We start from the raw sequence: 20732 nt of genomic DNA, 5'->3' as shown, positions 1-20732 counted from the left end.
GCTTAAATTACACTTCTGTCAGTACTGCTAGAGCACTGACAAAGAAAATGCAGATAACTGTGAGAATAACCAGGCATATATTACAATATTCTTTTTGAAATGATTCTCATAGATTTTTAAGCATCCAGTTTATTGGTCTAAATTAGGTCAGTGCACAATTTTCTTGATTTTTTTCCTGTCCTTTGAATTCTCTGCATTCCTGTAGGGCACACAAGTTAAAAAATATAGGTGCAGTCAAGTAAAATGGAAGCAATCTGTCTGTTCTGCACAAGGGATATTGCTGCATTTTGAGAGGGACCAGGAAGTTAAAAAAAAAAAACCACAAAACAGCAATTACCAAAAATTACAAAGCACAAGGCAGGAAAAAAATATAGACACCTGCTTTCTTTTTCTTCCCTCCCTGGTATTAGGACCAGAGATGTAAAAGTCAAGAGGAAACTTTGACAGATGCATAAAATTAACAAGTCAAAAAATGTTAGGAAAATGCTATGCTACTCACACATAGTTTTCAGTAAACAACAGTAATTAACAAATTTTCCAGCTACTCAACATATCTTTAAAGTTCTTTCATTAGCACTTCTTTAGTGCAGTAAGAATCACACTTATATACATAATTAATGTGAAAATACACTCTGCACTATTCGGGAAAAATCAAGACTTTTAATTTGTTATTTTCAATTCTATTCATTTTGCATTTTATACTCCTGCATTACTGGCACTGAAAATCACAGCAGTCATTCCTACCTCCCACTGCAATGGCTCATTTCCTGCTTCTCTCCATAGGGATACCTTGCATTCACATCTGTACCCTGCTTGTAACAGTTCTAGCAATCTTTAGATCTTCTCCAGATTTCTTTTTAATTTTCTTAGACCAGAAGATCTAGATATTCAGCAGACTAAGATACATTACCTTGAAAAACAGCAAAAGAAGTGAATGTTTCCAGTCTAGGGAAAAGGAAATAGGAACCCTTACCATTTACACAACTAGTTTCCATTCATCTCAGCTATGTGAAGATGAAACATTTGAAAGTGGTTAAAGGGTCTGAATAAAATCAATATGTCTCTTCTTTAAAACTGACTTCTTTAAAACTTTAACTGAAGCTGCATAAGAGGGACTCAGCTATATGTGGATTCCTAATCCTTTTTCCACTGCAGTACTTCCAAGATTGTGCAAAGGAAACCAAATTACCATACAGACTTCAAGATATTTCAAAAGAGAATGAGGCCACTTGTAATTTGGTAGTTATAATGTGGTTAATCTCCTGAGGGCAGAAAAAAAAATGGAGAGATTAAAGCAGGCGCAGAACTCTGTGGAAACTCAGTGACCTACATTATACCACTGGATTTTTATTGCTCTAAAATAATTATGAAGATTAACATTATCATTTCCATTTTAGAAGCTTTTACATAGAGTATGTTATAAAAAGATGTAATGTAGTCATTTGCCTTAAATACAGTGGACCTTTTGCAAATAATGGTTTGATATTTCTCCAAAAAGACATAATCCACAATGAAATGCATGAAATTTGCACAAGTAGCCTTCTTCCGTTAGGGGAAACAGAAAAGGATTTAGTCACAAAACAGACTTGCGCATTTCTCATATTAATATGCAGATCCAACCTAAGACAAATAATTCCAGAGCATTACTGTAGTCATCATTATAATGGAGAATACTGCATTGTCATTAATGGCTTAGATCAGTAGTTTTTTTCATGATTCTCTAGTCTCCCTAATACACAGGCTTTTCCTTACACATTTCTACAGATAAAACTAAAATGCAGACCATTTTTCTTGATTGTTGATTCAGTTATTCACATTCCTATTCTGTGAATCCCTCCCACTAGCTTTCATTATTTTGCTGCATTACAGAGGCTCAGCTCTTGTCTCATCTAGATTTCTCTGTGTGCCCTGGTGGGGAGGAAATCTCCAAATCCCACCCATCAGGCTGAAAGTGCAAGTCTCTCTGGTCATTTTTCACCCAGGCATTCCATGAATCACACAGGCATCTTCCCCACCTATCTGTGTACTAAACACACATAGAATCATAGAATTGCTCAGGTTGGAAAAAACCTTCGAGATCATCAAGTCCAACTGCAACCTAACCATACTACCCTAACTTTAACAACCCTCTGCTAAATCTTGTCCCTGAGCATCACATCCAAACGATTTTTAAGCACTTCCAGGGATGGTGACTCAGCATACAAAGATACTTTCATTTGCAAATCTATGTTAGGAGAAGGGAGATTATAAAGGATGTGCAATGGTAAGAAAAAAAATGCTTATTTCCCTAATGTGATTTACAATAAGCCATGTAGATACTTTACAACAGAGAAATATGATATGATCTATACTGACTTACAGAGGGGATTTTATGGAGAGTGAACAGCTAAATCCTACCTAACAACGATCCGTACCTATTCTGCATCTGATATCCTAACAGGTTGCCTTGCCTGGGATGCAAGTGGTCTAATCTTGGGTGAATGACTTGTTAGTAGGTAAAGAAAGGGAAGAAAATTGATTGGAATATATCGACATTACTGTCCTAGGCTCTTAACACAGATCTATCTATATTCACCAGTTACCAGCTGTATTTAAATCTCTGCAGATTACATTCAAAAAGAGTTTCTATACATACTACACTGCATATCAGGGTTAAATCTTGATTTTGGAATTAATCAGGCCCAAAGGCTTCTATTCACATCCATCAACTTTAAAAATTTAGTGATATCAGACTTCTTTGCCTTTTGGTGCCTAATTTTACAGCTTTACTTGTCAGAGTGACTCCTGAAATCCATCTTCTCATCCGCAGGAAACCTTATTAAGCTACTGGCTGAAGACCCTCTCATCTCAATTACCATATCACTGGAAATAAGGTGTGGGTAACTTTGCTATTCTGACATCTTCTACTTCAAAATCCACCTCCGATGCTTCTAGATTCATTTTCAAACATTTTTAGAACACGTGTATTCTGAAAACATCCCGGACTGCAATTGGCCTGTTACCAACAGTAAGTGGTGTGAATTTCCAAGCAGGTGGGGTTATTTTCATGAGAAATTATGGCAGTTTCTAAGCTCTACATGCAAGAGACGTAGCTCTACTCTTACTAGTGAGGTTTCCAAGCACTGTAGAAGTATTGTGAATAGATCTCTAAAGCAAGTCTAACATTATGCAACATGATTGCAGATGCAGGCTCTTTGCCATATATAGCAAATACATTTACAATTTTATCAGGTTGAACAGAGACAGTTTAAGTTTGGCACCAAAAGACATTTTCTCCAAGCCCAGGCATAGTGCTACAGAACTGAGCTACTCAACTGCCTGCCCTAAGCTGCTTGCCATGGTTTCCCTCTGGAAAAGCTGTTTTCTGCCTCCTCAAGTCTCTGCAAAGCTCAAGACAAGTTTCTTTTACAATTAAACAAACAAACAAACAAACAAGCAAACTGTCTGATCCTAATCTTCCTGCCAATATTCCATTGTATTTTGTTGCCATACAACAGATAGCAGCAGAGGAGCAGTCTGACAAAAGGGTGTCTGACATAGAAATGCATATGAAGCAAAGGTGTGTCATTGAATTCCTCCCTGGGGAAGAAATGGCTCCCACTGACATTCACTGACACTTGCTGAACATTTGTGGAGACCAAATATATTACAAACAGGCTCTTTCCTTCTATGTACAGTCCTCTTTTTAAATTATCACTACAATAAGCAAAAATAAACTTAGTGTGATGGTGTACTGGGAACCGTAACTGGCCATGGTTATTTCAAAGGGCAGAGTATGCAAAATCTGTAACATCAAAAAAAGTTTATGCATAGAATGTAAGTTAAGAGCAAAATATTCTGGTCGGTGTCTGTGAAACTGAAGCAAGAAATATGGGAGCACTGAACATTTTCAGATAAATAGATGTGTGCTATTTTTATCAAACTAACAGAGGTTGTTGAGTCACAGAACATGTGATAAACAAAGCCACTATGGAACAAAAGAAAAAAAAAATGCTTTCATTAAGAAAATGGCAAAGACTTTACATAAAGGACAGTCAAACACTGAAATCTTCTTTCACTCCCCAATGAACATTGCATGTAGTGTCTGACACATAGCAAGAGGATGATTTCAGTTTCTATCACTGAGCATAACATTATATATTGCTAGAGAAATTCATTTATAGGAAAAAAAAAAACCAAAGCAACAGTGATTTTTAGTGATATACAGAAACAAATGGAAAAGGCAAGGGGAAAATAATTGCCAGGAGCATATTTACAGTTGGAATATTCTGATTTCACTAATATAAATATTCCTTTCCAGACTGCATCCCTACAAAAAAAAAAAAAAAAAAAAAAAAAGCAGCTTTATTACAAGAATTCAAGTAACACATCATACCTTTTTCTGCCTTACTGGTATTATGTTTTTCAAGTAGGAGGTAACGAGGACTTTCAGGAAGAAAAGGCAGAATCACAATTTGTACCAATGCAGGAACAACGATCACTCCAAACAAAAAAGGCCACCGAGATTCCTGCAGACGGAAGCAAATATGATAGTCAGTAGTATTTTCTCATAATGAAACCAGGAACAAAAATAGCTTTGATGGAAAGTGCTGTAAGTTCATCATTTGACATATTGTGCCAATGAACCGGGTAACATCTTCTTCCTGAGCTCAGTAGGAAGTCTGAACACTTTTGTCTTAGATCTCCTTCCTCAAGGGATGAGGAAGACAGAATTTAGGTCATCAACTGACTGAGCATGGAAAGAGAGGCAGGGGAACTAGAAAACAGCATTACTTCACATGTTTTTCCTTTCCTTTGGCATTAACAACCATACACACAAAAAATATTTATATATACTCAAATATATATTCTACAAGTCATCCTCATTTGCACCAATATCACACATTCATCAAGAAAACAGAGAGTGGCTGGAGAAGAAAGTTGCCTGAAGTATAAATTTCTGCAGCAAAGTGGCCTGCTATCAGTCCATGTTCTTATGATACCTTTTCTTGCAGTTATCTAATACCAAGATGCATTTTTCTTTAGTAGTTTTCCCCTTAAAGTTCAACATTCATCTATTTAACTCAATTCTTTCTAATCTGAGAATTGGTCCTTAATTGAAAAGCCTGCTGAGACTTCAGTGCACCTACTGCTCAGGCATAATGTCTAGCACATTTTCAAAAGCTTGGCTAGATCAAAAGCAGATTGCACCACATCCTCTCTGATTGAACTCTGAAAGGCACAGGGAGTTTGGATCCACTCTCCCTCTCAAAATGAATCTGTCCATTCAGACCCCAAATTTTCCCTAAACAGATCTGGCTACATTTTATTTCAATATAATTTTCCACAGTCAAATCAAAATTCAGAAGTCCTCCAGCTAATTTCTGTTGACAGTTTTTATCTTATGTTTTCCCACTTCAGCAGTACATCTTCTCAAACAGAACACGCAGCACACCATGAAAACCTGAGCTGGGATATGGGGTAGTTTAACAACTGCAGGCAGAATGAGAGGGGTATTTCCTAATTGCAGATTTCTGTTGTCCTTTCAGTGACAGGTTATTTTTGTTTAAATCTCTGATGAGAGTAAAAAAAGAACTGGAGAAAGGAATTTTTCAAAGAATTCAAGCATCAATCTTACCAGTCCTTCTCAAAGCCTTTGTTACCATGAGGACTTCAAGATCCTGTTCCTTCATTCTGAATTTATTTATTATTTTAGATTCAGTAGAGTGTAGAACTCTACCCAGTACACAAGCATCAAGACTGAACGATTATCAGTCTTATTTTAAAAATGAGAAAATTAAAACTTTAAGAATTGTTAATAAATCACATATGCAAAATGGGCTCCTGATGTTAAGAAACTTAAGAAAACATGCAACGTTTTTTAAAGTTGTATTCTAAATCTGTCTGTAAACAGACATTTATTTTACACAGTTATAAAAAAAATCCTGTTTAATCTCTATCGTTGTTTCCTATAATATAAATACTCTTACTACATACTATGTAGGTTTATAAGGCTTAACTTTTTTCAATACCTCAATAATAATAATAATAATAATAATAAACAAAAATTAGCTCTTTGTTGTCACATCTTATTTCCTGTAGGCTTTCTTTCCACAATACCAAGGCCACTTTTTAAGGTGTGTATTATTACGATGAATATTCTGCCACCCTACTGGGACTTGCTTGGAATAATATTTCTGCCTTTTTAAATTCTCCCAGACCGTATGGTTTTCTACTTCACTTTTCTCTCAGGTAACTCTTCTGAAAGTGCTATTTTGAAATAAGTAGGAAAAAGATTGAACTTCTGAACCTACACTCCACAGTAAATAACACACTCTGACAGTATAATAGAATTTTCTCCTCATAAAACACTGAGCTTCCTTTATTTCCTCTATGAAGGATTTTTGATTTACTTTTTATTATGCTAACTTCAAAAAAGAATTTGAGATAAAACAATCAAATATACTTTCACATTCTGAAAGGAAGCTTGATCATCCCTGAATTTTGTAATTTAATTGAACTCATATGACTGTGATGACACTGCTGTTTTGCCCTTTAGATATGGGGTAAACATTTCATTTTGATAGGAAAAGTTAAGAAGTTTATTTTATTTTTAACCATATTATAGAAAAAAAACTCACACTGGTAAGCAACTAAAATCAGTGGAAACATTTCCATCCATTTCAAAAGGTTTCAGATGGAGCTTGTTCAATTCTTCTACAGAATTTTGGTTCTAATTGTTTTTCTGTTAATTTACATTATCTACATTCATATTCTTCATCTCTATACAGAAAAGAAATATTGAGACTAAACGGAGTTTAAAAGAACTACATTTGTTGGGATGAAAGCATAAATATGAACTGCAGAAAATCAAGCTGAATTAGACATTATAAAAGGAAATAAAGAAAGAAGGGAAAGGAAAGGTACCCTGATGTTTTTAAGTAGAACGGAACCTGCTCTGGGACAATGCTCAGAAGCAATAATTAAATGAAGACACAAGACATTTTAAGCATGACTTGGAAGCTACTTCAGTGCTTTGCTTCAATTGTCACTAAGGAGAAGAATAGGAGCATTACTGAAAGGAAAGAAAACAACCCCATCACATTTTATTTCACAAAAAACTTAGAAGAGCATTAAATATTTTAATTACAGAGGACTTGACTCATCACCTGCTTAGAACTGGTACAAATAACATGTCAGGATGGTATGATTTCAATTTTGAACTGTCACATTGTGAATATTTGCTTAGGCTGAGACAGGAAAAACTCAGCTTTGATCTATTTACAAAAGACAGCTAAGTAGAGGAGCAAGTTTGACAACCACATACTCAAAGGCTGATATAATAAAGAGCAAATCTGCAGAATTATGTGGTGGTAAATATATATATGTGTGTGTGTGTGTAAATCATGCCTACAGTTTGTCAATTAAACAAGATAAAACTATACTAGAATACAATAAAGCAAATGTTATTATGTCAGAGAATTATTGGCTAAAATGTAGAAAATGGAACAAGTTAAGAGATGGAAAACAAACTAGGATACGGAAAACGTCAATAAGCCCTGCTGACTGTTGCACTATTGGACTGTATGCAGTTCAATGGCCTGTTTAATTACTGGTTATGTTTAATATTTGTTAATTAGAAAATATTTATTGATAAAGTGGTAAGACATTTTCACCACAGGAAAGGCTAAAATTATACACATACATATAACAAAAAAGAGATAATTGAATTGTTGTCTGTCATATAGTAGAAGAGGGAAGATGGGCTGTATTGCCCTATAAATAGCTACTCATTTTGGCAAAAAAATTGTCAGGCCAGTTAAGTCTCCTAACACAAGATGCATAATAGGAACAAAAAAATTGAGTGAGGAAATATATCATTTCTATAGGTTCTATTATCTCAATAGACAAATAATTTTAAAATTTATTTTAAAATCATAGTTTTAAAAGCATAACAGCCACCTCACAGGAACTTCTGTAACTTTATTTTGGCAAAATATAATCACACATATGCAAAAAGAATCACATCTACTGTAATTTCTAGTTGCCTTGAAGCATCCTGCTGCAGCCCCAGAGGGATGGAGATCTCCTGGGTTTTGTGCATCTGCTAGCCCCATGGGGATACCTAAGGTACTTTTCCACTGGAGTATACCACTACTAGCATCCAATAAGATTTTACTCCACTTTACTTCTGGCAAATCACTAGATGTAATGAAAGTGTTATACTTTTCCATTTTACACAGTTAGATATTTGAAATCACAGATAGAACATGCTGGGAATTAGAGAAGGACCCAGGAAAACATTAGTATATGACCCTTTTCTGCTGCAATGGAAGCAACAAAGCCATGATTTCTTATTCTACAAAAAGCATGCATCCATGAGGCATAAACTACTTTCATTTCCATGATGCATCACAGAATTGCAAGAGTTCACTGACATAAGTTCTCCTCTCTCTCTCTTTGCTACAAGAGTTCTTTATTCTACATTTTAATAATGTGTAGATTATCAATCCAACCTTGAAAGATAAATATCTTTAACCATAGTTTTTGTCTCGGAAGATAGAGGTATAGAATAAAAGAACTCAGAACAGTATGAGGAAGACTGATTGACTCATACTTTGTGTTATAATGTGCAAGATCTATCTGAAAAGAATCTCAAAATTTTTTCATTGGTGTCCATTTACAGACTGTGGGCCACCAGAGCAATTCTGAATTGCATTTGTTTCTCGTTTGTGACATACAGACTGTTTTTAAGGAATCCTTGAACCTGAATCCAGAATCTAACAAGGAAATAAGAATATTTAAAGGAATTTCAACAGGTAAAGGCAAAGAGCAGCCTTCAGCAACGCAGCCTGTAAGACTATCGACTGCATCACTTTATTAGTGCAAACGAAGGAGTACTTTTGAAAGAACTTGGTAAAACAGCATGAAAGATTCCTAAACAAACTTTCCTAAGTACACAGCTGTCCATCACTTCAAATATGTGATTTTCAAGGGGTCTTGTAATTCATTACAGTTTGACCAGGGACCTACAAAAGATCTTAGAGCTGATTTGAAAAAAATCACCTTTCCAAGTTGTATGAAGAACTGATTTGAAAGGAACTCATTATAGTAATCTTTCCTTACCAGACACATAGTACAGCTGCAGTATAGATAAAATTCAGTAAAATTTAGAAAATTCTGAATGTATCTAGTGGAGGCAAAGAAAAATCTGGAAGAAGACAGTGTGCCACTCAAGTCTATTCAGAAGGCAAACTCTGTTTAACTCTGCTTACCCAATATGGAATTGCCAATAAGAGCCATTATCTTCACACAGCTTTTTCTCCTCAGCAAGACACTTCCTACCTTTGTTCACTGCTGCTCTCTCCAGCACCTTGTATTCTCTTGGATGACTAAAACTAGCTTCATTCAAGAGATGGACACATCAGGAATTTTCCTGTTTGCTTAACTATTTCCCCCCTGGAAACACCTACAGGAGCAATAGAAATTGCTCAGAAGGTGCTGCCCTAATAGGCCTTAGGAGATGAGCAAAGCAATGTGCTTAGTATGACATGCTACCCCCTATGAAACAGTGTAATCTATCTAGACAAGTATGATCTATAAAGACTTGAAATGTATAAAAAGGAGTTTGTAAATTAAACAAAACCTACTTTTCCACTGGCCTACCTACAGCAGACATCTGTTCTGGTCTGAGAAGCAGCCGGACCCAGGCAGCCACAGGGGAAATTGCAGCAACAATTCCAGTTTTATCTATCCTGATTTCATGCATATAATTTTATATAGCTTTCTTATAGCTATACAAAAATGGAAATGACACCGAATCTACATCTACAGCATTTGAAAGATGTTAACACACTATGGGAAAGCTTTGGAGTGAAACACAGACTTACATGCAGGAGAAACATAGCTACAGAAATACCTGAAAATATGTGGAATATGCCAGAATTAGGCCAGAGAATATTCCCTCAAGATCATAAGTGCACATTTGAACTTTTAGAACTGAGGCTGACAATGCACTGGCAAGGGATCTGTAGGGAACAATCTGTCAAAAAAATTCTCTGGCTGATTTAATTTCAGAATCACAGAAAGAAAGAGGGAACACCTGAAGGGCAGTGTTTTAACAAATGACAAGCCTGTTTTCTCCTTCAATATGCAGAAAGCTGCACACGCTATATAAGCAAAAATGTCCTAGATTAAATAATCTTGTAGCCAGTAGGAGAAATTCAGCTCTCATGTTATGGCAGATAACATGATTCCGTTCCTGTGGGCCAACATCAGGTTGTCATCTGCAGTTGCCATGGCTTCCTGATGAATTAACAGCTCTAGAATACAGAAGGCTAAAATGAGATGCTAGCAAATGAAAACGAGTATATTATCCTCACAGTGGAATCACAGAGTATCCCAAGGTGGAAGGGACGAACAAAGCTCATCGAGTCCAACTCCTGGCTCCACACAGGACCACCCAAAATGAGACCCACTCTCTTAGAATGTTGTCCAGATGCTTCTGGAACTCTGGCAGCTTGGTACCACAGCCATTGCCCTGGGGAACCAGTTCCTGTGCCTGACCACCCTCAGGTGAAGAACCTTTCCTGATATCCATGCTTCATGGATCAGGCAGTCACATGGCTCAACAAGAACTCCAGATATCAGCTTTCCTTCCCTATAACAATTGATTATGGAGTTTCTCCAAGGAGGATCTCAGTGTACTTATTTGTACTGCCCAGACGTGGCCTCTTCAGAAGACAGACACAACTGTTGTTAAGTGTTGCTAAAGAATTGAATGGGGCCAAACATCCAGATAGAGTCTCAAGGACTTAGTATAGTTCTATGTCCGTGCAGTCTGGAAATCGGTCATGTGTGAACTTGAGTGAAATTTTAAAAACCTTCTTTAGCTGTTTTACAATTAAAAGAGAATAATATGTGATCTGTGCTCTAAAAAGTTCTATTTTCTTGTTTAAGCCAATGAAAGAACCCAGACCAAGAAGAATATAGCTCCTTTAATTAATTAGAGTACCATACTCAATCATGAGAATGATGAGTAATTCCGTCTAAGTGTCCTAAATAGTCATCAAATAAGTTGCTGCTTTTTCTTGTGTTTTATGGTTGTAGCTGCACTCTGTATTCTGATCACCAGACAGCTTTACCACAGTACAATTTCCCAAGTCTATACAGAGATTCCGTTGTTGTGGTTTAACATAGGCTATAATATATCGGAATCAAAGCCTTGAATGAGAAGCATTGCTGCAATTTTGGTGAATGGGTCCTGCGTGGAGCCAGGTGTTGGACTCAGTGATGCTTGTGGGTTTCTTCCCACTTGGGATATTTGGGATATTTTAAGAACATAAAGATTACTAGTGATGAGGGGAGACCATTTCTACAGGTGAGGAAAAAAACAAAGATATGAAGGATTAATAATATTTGACCAAAAGAGCAATGAAAATAAACTGACAGAATTGGTTATGAAAAAAGAAGGAAATGAGAAGATTCTCAACCATTAGCACTTCCAGTAGAACACTTAGGAAGGCTGCTGTGATAGGAAAAAAGAAATTAATACAAATCTTGATAATCTTTCTGAAGGAGAAATCATGATATGAATTGTGTAGAAAGTAGGAAATTGGACGGCGTGGCACAGGGCAGCACTTCCTCACTTTTTAACTCCAGTGCTTCAGACATTTTTGGCATGATCTTGGAAACAGAGATCAGACCAAAAACAGAGATCAGAGTTGCATTCATGGACTGCAGTAACAAGGCCATTTACCCCAGCACCAAGTCTGGACCTGTGGACATGCCTCCTGCATCACCTGCACTAGTTTTATAAACAAAAGTTTGTTAAAAATCACTATGGGTTGCTTAACCTACTTGACACAATGACCAGTAAGCACTTTCTGAATTGCCTCAAGTAATACTCAGAGCTTCAGATGTATTTTCATCACTTTTCCACATTTAAATGAACAGTTTCATTCAGTAAGTGAAGAAGTTACCAATTAGGTAGTGAATAAAACCTGGTAAGGCTATGCCCCAAAGCCTGTGTAAATCCTTTTCTGTAGAAAGACTTCTATAGAACTACTGAAGGCAACAATCACATATAATCCAGATAAATGCATTAAGCTCCAATTTAAAAGTTAAATTCTCTGCTCAAGCTACTTCAGCCAGGAGTCTGTTCCAAACATCACTCTGGCGAATTTCAGCAAGCAGTTTCTCACAGAGAACACTTCTTGTTAGCAGTGTTATCCCTGAGATTAAGGAAACCTCTCTAGCTCTTCCTTCTAAATTAACAAGGTGCAGTCAGTTCCTCTTCCTTTATTTCCTCAGACAGGCATGTGATGTTCTTATCACCTTCTCTTGTAAGAGGGAAAGTTGGCCATTTTTGCAGCCCTTCTCACATCAATTCCTGTTCCAGACAGCCTCTTCCAACAAGATGTCCAGATCAGCCTTTGTCCCTCCTTTCATCAAAAGCATCACAGCTTAGATACTATAATTAATAGCATCAATACCACAACCATAAAAACAGCAAAAGTTTATGTGAAGTTTTAAAACAAGATTAAAAATTAGGTCATTGCTAGACAGACTTAACCAAGGTGTTTTTCTGGATACTAATGTCAGCAGTTGTACTTAAAGTTATCACTGATGACAAGCTCCAACAGATTGGAGCTTCCTTCTCTAGTTGCTTTAAAAAATGTACAAATTTCAGAAGCATAGAATTATACCACAGAATGTCACATTACAGCCTTGGCCTAAGTTGTAATGAAAATCATTTCAGAATTCTGAGGAAAGGAGGAGTTTGTTCTACACTGACAACTGAAATCATTAAGACACTGTGAACATGTAGCTCTCTCTGAAATACAGTGGCTGTGGATCTAAAATACTGTCTTCACTTCAAATGTATAAGAGATTTCTCCAACAAGAGAAAGAGGAGAGAAAAATATAGTGATCTGCAAACAATTCCATAAGCTCTCACATCATTACTGAAGAGAAGCCACAATATTAATCAGCAAGAAGCTGATATCTAGAAAGCAGCCAGTAAGTCTTGATTGTACCTTTAAATATAATTAAATACAGTGACAGAAGTTTGAGAGCAATTGCCATGGAGAAAAGGAGGAAAGTATTGCAAGAGCTGAAGAATCCTGAAAAGGATACCATATTTGATTCCTTCCACCTTCAACAGAAGTGTCTGGCAAATGCTTGTTCCTATCTTACTGATATCAAGGGAAACAAAAAGCTATGGAACAAAATCCTGGCTTGGCTGAAACCAGCAGAAAATTAGATAGAGCCTTCAAAGTAGGATAAGACTACTTGGAAATGATTTCAAACAGCTCAAGGTTCCCTACCTCCAGTGCTAAAGTTTATTAATCTATTAAAAGGAAAATACACCCACAAACCCAACTAGATAAATCAAGCTAACCGCCATAATTTCATTGGAACAATGCTAATTCAAACAGGCCAAAACTTAGTTCCTTTCACAGATCAATGTTACTAATCCTGAAAAGGAATGATTTTACAGATAAAGTGTATTTCCTCTTACAGAAGCTAATTGTTAACTTCAACAATGTAATACTAACTACTAGTATACTGAACCAGTTTGCAGAAGCAGAATTGCAATCTTCTTAATTTGGAAGGGATAAAGAGAGAGAGAGAAGAGGATAGCCTAAACAGAAAAAGCAAGAGTGATATGAAAACAAGGAATAGGTAAATTCTATTCAAAATATCCCAACGATCTAGCAAGGAAGTACGAATTTTCACACAACACCTTAACTTTAGAAGTGTATTCATGGTTTGTTTGTTTGATTAGTTTTAAATAAAATTTACCACTTAAGAACTGACAATAAGCAGCTGAATCAGCATCTTGACATTTTTAATACTCTTTTGTAAAACTCTGGCTTTCAAAGCAAGAAGAACATTGTAGAAGACAGGCAAGGAAATGAAAGCCAGCTAAAGTTCTTACCTAAGATCTGTTGCCTTAAAGGAGCAGAGAAGAAAATAATCTGTACTGAAAAGGTAAGCTGAATCAAAACATTCCCTTCAGGTGTGCTCAACAGGAGAAATGAGTCCAAGGATAAGAAGACAGAATTGGAGAACGGATCAGACCAAAAAAAAAAAAAAAAAAATCAGGGAGGATGCTATGGTGCGTTTACAAAGCAGATGAATTTGAGTGGAGATGGGAGGAAAAACTCTCCTCACTTTTCAACTATTTACTACTTTTGCAGGCTGTCAGAAGGTATTCTTTTTTCAGGTTCCATTGTAAGTTGATTGCTGCAGACATTTCCTCCACCTTGTCTTGAAAACTCTTCTCTGGTCCAAAAGTATTCCCAGTGCCACCCTAAATAAATCTTGACTTTGTTTTCAGAGTAATGATGACATCCAGTGGCCACTAAGTTAATTTCAGCCTATGTGAGCAAGGTTATCCTTCTGTATCAGAACAGATATCCTCTTTACATATAAGTATATGTTAATTCTTCTCCTTCATTTCCTAAGTATGAGTGCATTAAAGAAGTGCTGTAATCACTGGGCAAGACTCAGGTTTTTGTACAACTTCTAATCAAATAGTTTCAGTTATTACTTTGAAGAATTGTAAATAAAATATGCAAAAGCTCCCAAACATTTCCAGGATATTGAGAGAATCCAGAAATAAGCATGAATAAATGTATATCAAGTAAGAGCATGGGGTGGGAAAACATGCATATGTACATAGAAGCTGTTCAAATCTTTTGCCATTTGCCATATTTACCAAACTCAGTTACACACACACTATGTCTTTTAAGACATATAAGAAACCACTTTCCAAAGTGCTTCTGAACAAAAAAGCAACTGAGCTGTTTTCTGCTTTTAAAAGGAACTCTGTCAAAATATCAAAATATCACTCTTTACGTACACTTGCATTCTCTCACAGAATATTTTGCATTTTCAAAGAATATGTGGAGATAAGAAGTCTGCTGAATACTTACTGTCCCAAATATCTCTGGCAGTCCCAAGACTTGCCCCATGAAAACACCAACACAGATGAAAATTGCTGTAACCTGACCCAATGAACCACGGATTTCCTTAGGAGATATTTCACTCAAATACATGGGAAGGGCACTCAAGGAAATGCCTACAAATGAAGGGGGAGAAAAAAAGCATAAATTGTCATACCACCTTTTCAGTATACTAAGTACAAAATGAACATCTACTGAAAGGAGTGTAACTACTCTTGCACCATTTAGCAGCCGTGGGAATGATTATCTCTACAGGCCAATATTTGAAGAGAAGTAGCAAAGATTTCTGAGGAGCAAGAAGGAAATTCCAGTTTACACTGGTGCAGGTAAGGAAGAAAAAACATCAGGCCCAGAGAGCAGACAGTGTCAAATGAAGTGTTTTTACCATAAAAAGTGTCACCAGATGTTCCTCTTAATGCATGGTTACTGCTGCAAAGAAATTTTAATAGCAGGCATGAAACAAGGAGGAGCATGCTTCTCAAAACCAGGAGAAAACAAATGCATCACCCTGGTTATGCATACTGTCTCATACTGAAAATGCTCCAAACATTCAATCATCTGCTGGAAATATGAGACGAAGGTCAACAGCTAGCATCAATATTACCCATAATTTGCACATTTAAGTGAAACACACATCCACATTTAAACAACTGTAGTTTGTGCTTATGGACAGCATAGCCAAAGTTTTCTAGAACTGAGGTTTAGCAATACAAAAGAAAAACACTTTCCGTTGCTTAGGTTCATGTAGTTATACAGACAGGGTGAAACCATCTTAGAATCACTGAGTCAATGACAATATCTAAACCTTCTTCTTACTCCTTCTGCTACTAGATTCAGATCCAACAGCTTCCAAACACACAGGAGCAAGAAGCTTTAATAAATAGGCTACATCCTCACAGCAAAAGGACTTTTATTGCATATGCTGTGGGAGTTGAGGAAGGAAATTGGGAAAAACACTCCAGATGGACACCAGCAGCTAGGGGCAATTACAGTGTCTTCATCGAATGCCAGGTACTTCAACCCTTGCTCTAATGTTTTGTCCCAGTGAGCCTAGTCCCCAAGATGCCTCTTTAGTGCAAAGAAATATCTAACTGATGGAGGTGAGAAAGGTTATATGCAGTACAGGCATTACAGTTAGTAAAGTTGATAGTTACAGTTAGTGCAGTTGATAGATACAGTTAGTACAGTTGATAAAAGCTTACCTGCATCAACTCCCATTATAATGCGGCCCAGTATGAGCATTTCAAATGATCCTGCCAGCTGAGAGAGTGACATCAGTATTGCAGCTGTCACTGCAAAGACGTTGTTAAGCAACAGCGTACATTTCCTAAGAAGAGAAGATACTTTATGTAGGTATCAGCACCATTACAGACAGATCTTGTCACATTCCAAGCACATGAGGCTATTATACTTAAATAGCTATAAGTGAATCCAAAAAGGGCCTAATAAATGGTGCTTTGTACACACTGTGTGGAGTTCCAAAGCGCAATATTATATGTAAATGTATATAGTTCCAAATCTATACCATAGCTTTAAAATAAACAATATCATTGTCAACAACAGAGCTGTGCTTCAAAGGTACACACACTAAGAACCCAAGTGCCATGCTTGGGACTCTGCATGTGAGCAGAAATAAATGTGTCCTGGATTTCTATGTGTGTAGGAACCAGTGAATATACTTCCAATTACAACAAGTTAATTTAACTTTAAGCATTTTTATTTTACATATAAGTTTTGCCATTTTGAGAACTTTCAGATTTAAACCAATGAAATTAAAAATACACACAAAGGAAAATCACTACTCGTAGTGCTAGAAAAAGACACTTGGGCTCAACAGTGGTGAAAAAATATCAATCTCTTCCCAAAGTCTAGAAGTTAACCAAATTATTTGTTTAAATCTCTTTTTTTTTTCCCCAGATTTTGAATTATTTCACTGTATAATAGCCAAACTGGAAAAAAAAATTCAAAGCTGTTCTTGATGAAAAAATATTTGCTTTATTAAATGAAAAAAAAGAAAACAAAAAGAAATACATGAAAATATATTTTAAAAATTCCAGAAAATCCTTTCTCATTTACACTCTGCCAATGGATGTATTTCGTGGAGTTTTCATTTTACTGAATCTTCTGCTCAAATTTGAGGACTCATTCATACAGCAGTGACTCATGAGTCTCTTAACTTCTGCAGAACAAAACACTTTATTAAAGAAAATATGTAGCATTTCATAGGCCTCAGACAGTCAGATCTGAGCACTGACATGCAGGGTCTCTTTCAGAACTTATGGAAGAAGTGTGGTTAAAGATACAAGGTCAGTAGCTCTGCTGTAACTATCTTCAGCTGAAAGATGAAGTAGAAAATCTACCCCATCTCAGAGATTGAAATTCCCAAGCAGAACCGTAGGTGTGGTATACTGGCCTTTCAGTATCTGGAGGGGGGCAATAAGAAAGAAGGGAACGGATTCTTTAGCTGAGTCTGTTGTGACGGGGCATGGTTTCAAACTAAAAGAGAGGAGATTTAGACTGGATACGAGGGAAGAGTTTATTACAATCAGGGTGGTGAGTTACTGGCACAAGTTGCCCAGAGAGGTGGTGGGAACCCTGGCTCAGGATACCTTCAAGGTCAGGCTGGACGGAGTGCTGAGCAACCTGATCAAGCTGTAGGTGTCCCTGTTCATTGCAGAGGAGTTGGACTAGGTGACCTTTAAAGATCTCTTCCAAGTCAAACAATTACATGATTCTATGCAGTAAAGCAACAGGGCTCTGTCTTTACCAGGTTTTGCAGTCACTTAATTAAGAGCAGTTTTGTTTTTGTCTTGAATTATGGTTCAATACTGAAACCTACAGTCCCATCCACAACAGTCTATGAAGGAAACAACTGATTTGGCAACAAAATTAATGTGGAGAAAAACATCAGTGATTATGTTAATTATGAGAAATCCATTGATTTTGACAGTAAATTACGTAGGCTGACAGTATACCATTTTCAATGAAGAACTGAAGTGGTATTACATTTTTAAGTATCTTCAAGGGATTTGCAGCCTCTACGTAATGTGATTTCTATGTAAAATAACAGAAATTATCAGAAAAGCTATCTTCCCTTTCTTTTCAAATGTGATAAAAAAAAAAGAAAAAAAGTAACACAGAGGTTCACATCTATCTTGAATTCAACACATAGGCAACAAACAGAATCATCTCCACCATTGAACCAATCACCCAATTGGTTACAATAGATTAATACATTTTTAAGAGGAAGTATTTTGAATACTTATATTTAAATTACTTTTCCAAATTTCCCATAGTTTTTTTCTTTTAAGACTGTTTGAACGTTGCTTGAATAAGATTGTTTGAACAATGAAATAAAAACAGTTAATTTTAAATTTGTGTTTATATAATGCAGATGTCAAGAGTGCTGGTTTTGTTGTTATGTTTAAACGGACATAAACTTAGAGGGTAATATAATTTGTATGATAATAAATACTGTCAAAAATGGAAATGAGTCAAGTCAAACAAGTGCTATACATTTATCTGAACTTATTATTGTTATTTTTTCAACAAAAAATAAAATAAAAACAAATAAAAGGGCTTACAAAACATGCATCCTTCTCTAAGCAGTTAGCCAATGACCACTTATTCTGAGCAACATTCTGGAGCATAGAAAAAAAGCAAGGATGGGCAAAATTAAGCTTCTCTGCATAGACCCTGACTCCCTGATCATTGAAGTGACCCATGGTGATATCAAAGGTGAGGAGTGGATTCTGGAGTAACATCCAGTCCGGGACAGTAGGAGGAAAGGTTTTTCAATTTTTGCCTTCCTTCTTTCCCTACTACTTGATCAGTAATTAATTATTTATTTTAATCAACAGATTAAGTTAAACTCCTCAAGTTAAGTCTGGCTTGCCCATGTTAGTAACTTGAAAGTCATTTCCCTTCCTGTATATAACCTGTGTGTATTCTCACTTCTGTTCCCCTGTTTGCAAGTTGGGTTGTGATGAGCAACTCAGGGGCCTTTGGCTGCCACTTGGGGCCAGCCCACCACAGCCACCAACAGTGGTAACCACTCATCATATCTCCTAGGAAAAAGAACACAGCAAAACTCTCCAGATTTCACATACTGTCCTGATTTAGTTTCAATCAGGTCATGTTATATTCAGAATTGCTATGATCATAAATTAGCCACGCTCTCCCGATCACATAGGGCAAAACTGTATTACCCTAGAAACAAGGCACAAAAAAAGGGAATACATCAAATCCCTTGTTTATACTGCTTATATAACTCTAACATAAGCAATATAATGATACCATACTTCATAGAACACTGTACCAGACACTTCCACTTGGGAAACTCCAGCCAATCTGGTCAGACAGACGCTCACAACACTTACATAGTGCAAGTGCACAAACTTCATACACTAACATGCTAACTCATGATGAGAAAAGACACATTGATTCATTGGTCAACCTACTCATACATTTTGCATCCAAAGCAACAAACTGATGAAGCAATTCTCAAACAATACATGAAACTTAGTGAAGTGTAAATTGCCCACCAAGCTCTCACATAGCGCACTTCATTTCAGTCTTGCTGAAGATTTTAGTATCCCTATTTTTGTAATGAGGTAAGCAGGCAAATAGGGAGCAAATTGAACTCAGTCTAAAGCTAACTTGCAAAGCAGTGTCAGATCTAGGAAAGGGAACCTGGGCTGGTGTGAGCCATGTACTGCATTATGCTGACGTACAGGAATGCAGACAGTCATTGTTTGTTAAAAAGACCCAAACGAGACAAAAAATAACTAAATAAATAATAATTGGGGTTTTTAAATACATTTATCACATTCATGATAAACTGTCTCTGTGTCACATATTGCACTACAAATAGTAGACAAGCGTTCATTTAAATGTAAATGCCTTTGTTCCCCTTTTTGTTCAAATAATTCAGAGCTTTTTCCAGTCTAGAGCATTACAAAAGGAAGAAGCAACCAAAAAATGTTTGGTTGTCTGAGCACAGAGCATTTTTTCCAGCAGCAGCTATATTCTAAGAGAAACAATATGTTTTACAACCTTGTACTAAAATTTGGTTCTCTCTTAAGATTGGATATCTGTTCTGCTGTAGAAATGGAATTTCCAATTTTATACCTAGTTGGAAATATTAATAAAAGATGAGCCATGTGTTCACCAGATTATTTATATAAATATATATATATATATATTTATATATAAATATAAATAATATATATATAATAAATATATATATTATATAATATATAAATTATATATATATATATATATAGAAAAGACTTGAGAATCTCTGCATCAGAATTTGGTTTTTTTTTCCAAAATTTCATCTCTCTTGTGATTTCAAAGTTGTCATTTCCCTCATGATAATGGAGAAATCCAGAAGCCAGAACAAAATCCAACCAACGACATGACCTCCGCTGCTGCAAAAATTAATCACGTTGTGTTTTTTTTTTAAATTAGGGATTTGAATTAATAACCTTTTTGCATGAAACTCACAACTATAAAAATTATTGAATTAAAGTGTCCTCAAAAAAGTATCACTGTCTCAAAGTTCATTAGCAATAAAATTCTAGAAGCTCATCTTAGGGGATGTGATACATTGTGTAAAAAATATAGGAAGAACTCTACATGTTTAAATAACAGTCGATGCCAGTAACAGAATGAATACTGATCACTATTCTAGTTACCAAGATAATCTAGATAAACTACTTTAATTGCTTTGTTTGAACATAGGACTTCTCCTTATGTGAATGAAGGCCCTTTGAAAAC

At 36.1% G+C, this 20732-nt stretch overlaps 1 protein-coding gene across 3 annotated transcripts in view; it reads right to left on the bottom strand.

Annotated features, from left to right (window-relative positions):
• The window catches only part of SLC2A9 (solute carrier family 2 member 9), an 84860-nt gene that overhangs the window by 47428 nt on the left and 16700 nt on the right, over positions 1–20732 (bottom strand). For all 3 annotated transcript variants that reach the window (XM_048942144.1, XM_048942145.1, XM_048942143.1), the window contains exons 4-6: positions 16154–16278; positions 14922–15067; positions 4376–4508 (exon numbers count right to left, since the gene is read on the bottom strand). In XM_048942144.1, coding sequence (XP_048798101.1) covers positions 4376–4508; positions 14922–15067; positions 16154–16278 — 404 coding nt within the window. The remainder of the gene's footprint in view (positions 1–4375; positions 4509–14921; positions 15068–16153; positions 16279–20732) is intronic.

The sequence above is a fragment of the Lagopus muta genome, chromosome 4, assembly GCF_023343835.1.
Source record: "Lagopus muta isolate bLagMut1 chromosome 4, bLagMut1 primary, whole genome shotgun sequence".
Taxonomy (NCBI): Eukaryota; Metazoa; Chordata; class Aves; order Galliformes; family Phasianidae; genus Lagopus; species Lagopus muta.
Note: the sequence above shows the minus strand (reverse complement) of the source record. Positions and strands in the feature narration are given on the sequence as shown.